Source organism: Indicator indicator, chromosome 9 (assembly GCF_027791375.1).
Source record: "Indicator indicator isolate 239-I01 chromosome 9, UM_Iind_1.1, whole genome shotgun sequence".
NCBI classification, from domain to species: domain Eukaryota; kingdom Metazoa; phylum Chordata; class Aves; order Piciformes; family Indicatoridae; genus Indicator; species Indicator indicator.
This window is the reverse complement of record NC_072018.1, coordinates 24,342,704-24,347,289: the sequence shown is the minus strand read 5'-3', so window position 1 is coordinate 24,347,289 and position 4,586 is coordinate 24,342,704. Positions and strand designations below refer to the sequence as shown.

At 45.4% G+C, this 4,586-nt stretch overlaps 1 protein-coding gene across 1 annotated transcript; it reads right to left on the bottom strand.

The window, feature by feature from the left end:
• Positions 1 to 2,792: 2,792 nt before the first annotated feature.
• OSR1 (odd-skipped related transcription factor 1) lies at positions 2,793 to 4,124 on the bottom strand. The gene is made up of 2 exons (XM_054383697.1): positions 3,478 to 4,124; positions 2,793 to 2,928 (listed from the first exon to the last, which is right to left on the bottom strand). Exons 1-2 carry the CDS (start codon positions 4,122 to 4,124, stop codon positions 2,793 to 2,795), a joined length of 783 nt encoding a protein of 260 aa, XP_054239672.1.
• Between the last annotated feature and the right edge of the window lie 462 nt (positions 4,125 to 4,586).

Sequence of the window (4,586 nt, the reverse complement as noted above, 5' to 3'; positions counted from 1 at the left end):
GAGCGCCATTTTTCCAAGGGAAGGTCCGCAGGCAGCGGGGCGAGGCGACCGCTCCCGCTGAGTTTGCGCAAGGCGATGAAGCTAAATCCCACCGGAGGAGCGATGGATGTGTGCTGCAGCAGACGACACGGCACCACCTTCAGAGGCAGCAAACTGCCCCCGAGAGACGCTGCCGAGAAAATACAGCCCGGACCGGTCCGACTCGCCAACGCGAGGCTAAGTGCCGCAAAAGAATTTCCTTGCTCCTGCCGGGCTTTGCGCAAAATTTTGCGCAGAGCTCCGCGCTCATCCCGCGGTGGCGGATAGGCGCTGTCGAAGAGCGGGGGGCCGTCCCAGGCTTGGGTGACCGCTCTCCCTTATACCGAACGGTTGGCTTTCAGATGCCATTTAAGAGAAAACCCCAAAGCAAAAGCAAGCCGGCTTCAAACTCTGCCTCAGCTTCTCATAGCCTCCGGATCTGAACGCACGCAGAGGCGCGACCTCGCACCCTGCTCTTCCACAGGGCCTTCCTGCACTCTGGGCGGAGCTCTACAGCCCGCCCGGCAAGCACGGTGAAGGCGGTTAGGACGTTCTTGAATCGGAGTCCTATGCAACAGACGGGGAGAGAGGTTTCTCCCCTCTGCCTTTGCACTAAATAATTATAACTGCAACTCTTTCCTTGTATTTGATAGGATTCTTTGGCCAAATAAAAGAGTATCTTCTCAAAGCGGAGCGGGGAAGCGGAGAAAGGACCCGCTTTGGACCGAGGGGCTTGCACGGTCCGAGCATCCGTGCTCCGACAGGTTACTTGGGACGTGTCACCACGCTCATTTGCAGGAGACTTTTCTTATGGCGGAAGGGTGGTGGATAGGGCGCTTTTTTGTTTTGTGTTTTTTTCTTTGGTTGGTTGGGGTTTCGTTTTGTTTTTTTTCGGGGGTGGGTTGGGAGGGTGTCACCGGCTTGTGACGCGGGGAAGGGGTTTTATGGTTTGCCCAGGGAACGAAAAAGGTCAGCAAGAGGCGCTTCAAAAGCTCCGGCAGTTCCCCCAGCCCTGAGCACTCTCCCCCGTCTCGATCCAAAGTGGTTTCGCAGTGGAATAAACATCTCTGATCTAAGACAGCTGCCGGGAGTCAAAGCCTGCCCCAATCAGGGCTGAACCGGCCTAGGATGCGACTGAAAAATGCCGACTCCTAACAAGCCAAAGGCAGGGTGTGCGAAGGTGGCTTTCCTCGCAGCGCCTTCAGAATGAGAACAGCAACAGTTTCCCCATCATTCATCTACTTTATATTATAACACTTCTGACACCTCATCTTATCAGCTAATACCTAAGATTTAGTTACTGGAGACGGTTTGGGTTTTTTCCCCACACTAACAGCAAAATTATTTGTCTCCCTGTAGATCTGTTTACTTTTGCCATCTCTACAAAAGTAAAATAATAATAACAATAATCAATTTTAAACAAAATAAAAGAAAAGGAAGAAATAAAATGAGGAAGAAGAAAGCTTATAAGCTTATAAGTAAGACTTTCAAGGCTGGTAGATACCCTGGCAAAATACCAAGTTAACTCAAAAAAAAAAAAAAAAAAAAGGGAAAAACTTCTAAATATTGATGGAATTGATGGAGAGGGTTTACTAGGGAAGAGATCAGAAACCAAATGAACACATATGCAGTCCATGCAGCCTTGCCTGTAAAATAACGATTTATTTTAATACTTAAAAAAAACCACACACAATCCAGTGATAAATGTCAATTATCAATAATCAGCATAAAGTGCCAAACAGCCATACAACTTTTTTTTCTTTTTTTTTTTTTAATAAACAAAACTTATTGGAATGTCTCTTAATTTGAATACACTTTCAGAAAGCCAGCATTTAAAAAAATACGCTCTCAGGTTGAAATTTGTTCTCTCATCAGAACACGCAGACTTTAAAGTACCACTAACACCATGTTGTGCACACTCTCAGTTTGATGTATTTCTCTCTTTCTTTCCTGTGGGTTTTTTTTAAATAAGTCTACAAGTTACAAACCTCCTTACAGCGCACCAGACCACAACGCAGAAAAACAGGCCTCCATGTCCCAGGAACACTGAATTTCCCCGAACACTGGAAACCCACAGGTCTGAGATATGGATGCATTTTCTAGTGCATGATAGGACTCCCCATTTGAGAGACTTAGGTCAATTCCTAATATTAATTTTCTTGTCCTTTAAAAAAAAAAAAAAAAAAAAAAACTAGCAAATGAGATTTGCAAGTTGCCCTTCTCTTTGTCCTAATGGTGCTGTGATGAGAAACCACTGTTTCAGTTCTTAATTGTCTCCCAGAATTCTCTGTATTTCCTGAAGTGTAAAAATAAGAAGCTTTATGCAGTTAAAAAAAAAAAGTATAAAATAAGAGGTTGGCTTTTGTTTGTTTGTTTGTTTGTTTTCAAAGTAATACTTTTGGAAGATACAATTTGTAGAGAGGAGGTATTTGGAGAGGGGGAGGGGGGACAACTTATGGGGTTTTGTTTGGTTTGAAAGAAATTCCTGTCCAACACGTGAGCACCACCTTTTGGCATAAAGTTTATCAAAGCCACACAAGTCAGCTAGTATTCTTTGCATCATTTGTGTATAGTTTAAAAGCAAAATAATCTTTTCACCCATGACTTAGGAAGCTCAATTTTCAGGTGGAAGGAGGTGGGGCAGATTTCACTCTTTTTAAAGTACAACCAAAAACAAAACACAAAGTTCAGTGCTCCCATCCTGAATGTTTTGCTTCTGCTCTGGTTTTGGTGTAATGTCAGAAGGGAAAGAAAAGTTCATAGAAGCTGGAGATTCAGCACTTAAGTTTGGCAGGTTTCAATTCCTTTACTTGCGTGTGTAGTGTCTTGTGGACAGCTAGCGTTCGGGACTGGCAAAATCCTTTCCCGCATTCTTGACACTTAAAAGGTTTTTCTTTAGAATGGATATATCTAGGGAGAAAAAAACATTGAAATGTCAGAAATAACCAGCCTAAACTCAGCAGTGAGCTACCTAATGGAGAATACCATGGAATTTTTTACACCTACTGCTGAGATCAAGAGTGCTAGAGTGCAGCACTCAGACAATTGTCCATATGTGTGTGCTAGAAGAGAGGAGAGTGTCAGAGGCTTATGAGTGTACTTTTCTTAGGGATAAAGAGCTCCTCTCTAACTTCAAGATCATCAGGCTGTGTGTCTTCATGACACTTCTGTATGATCACAAAGGCAGAGGGCACAAGACAATGTAAATGGAGGATGAAAACATCTGTGGAAGCCAAAAAGGTATCTGTGCAAGTTTGGGGTTTTTTTGCAGGTTTAGTACCTGCAAAATGAGCTATCTGGGCTTCTCCACCAGCAGTGGGCAGAGGAAAATAAAGAGGGAATACTGCTGCCTGGCCAGGAACAAGACTTTTCTGACAAACACCTTCATGAGTCTAAGTGCATAGCTAGCAGAGTACAAATACACAAACAAAAAAAAGACAGAAGAAGAATAATGGTTACCTGTGATCCCTCAGGTGATCCTGTCTTCTGAAGGCCTTGTGGCAAATGTCACATGTGTAGGGCCGTTCATCAGTGTGGGTTCTTTCATGAATCAAAAGATTGTAGGACTTGGTGAAGTGCCTGCCGCAGAATTTACAGACAAACTCCTTCTTGGTTTTAGACGGTAACCTGCCCCGTGTAGGTTTCTTCTCTGGAGAGAGTTTAGTCACCTCAAGCAAAGACCCGAGCCCTGGAGGTGAGCCCTGACTGTCTGCCTGTCCCAGTTTAGAGTGGTCCTCTTGTGTGGCAGCCACTGCTAGGTTGGCAAAGTCGAAGCGGGGTTTGGCTTTGAGGGTCACATTGGTGGCCTCTTGCTTGGGCTGGATGACATGTGGGAAGAGCGGGAAGGTTGGCAGCTGAAAGCGTGCATCCACCAGGCTTGACACACCGGGCACTTTGGAGAAGGAGGAGCGGGGCAGATGCATGGCCGGGTACCCCAAAGTCCACTGGTGCAGGTGTACGGCGTGCAGAGCACTGAAGCCATAGAGGTTGGAGAGGTGGTCAGAAGGCACAGTGGGAAGCCCATTAAATGCTTGCAGGAAGGAGTAGTTGGTGAGCTGGAGGGAAGGATGGATAGGCACTGGGGCTGGCAGGGTCTTACTTCCCATGGTGGCCACTCAGGAGGAGGATCTTGGGAACAGGGGAGGAAAAGATCTGGAAAATAAAGATGGAAGGGGCAATAGGGAGAAGTGAATTTATACAAAGATTAAAACAGAGGGAATTTCTCACCTCATCCCTCATAAATGCTCTTCTCCAAATCCACAACAGGAGACTGCCTTGGATTTGGAGACATGTGATCAGCTCTTGGTTGCAAGTGTATCCCGCATGTCTCCTGAGTCCCTCTACATCTCTCACACAGAAGTATTGTACCCTATCTACAAACATTCATCTTCCCTCCAATAGCATTTCTGTGCTAGTTACACCTCCAATGTTCTTCCACACAGGACAGTGAAGAAATGCCATTTTGGCCCACAGAGTTCAGGCTTCTCACATGTTATTTAAAATCCTTTCCTGGGCACCTTCATCTTTGGAAAAGAGTGGGGTACTACATAGACAGGAATCTGTTTACA

Bases quoted from the DNA above. Each gene is read 5' to 3' on its own strand.
- OSR1 (XM_054383697.1), bottom strand. From the start codon at position 4,124: ATGGGAAGTAAGACCCTGCCAGCCCCAGTGCCTATCCATCCTTCCCTC. The intron at 2,929-3,477 runs GTAACCATTATT...TTTTCTCCCTAG, and splicing joins GATCACCTGAGGGATCACAG to ATATATCCATTCTAAAGAAA.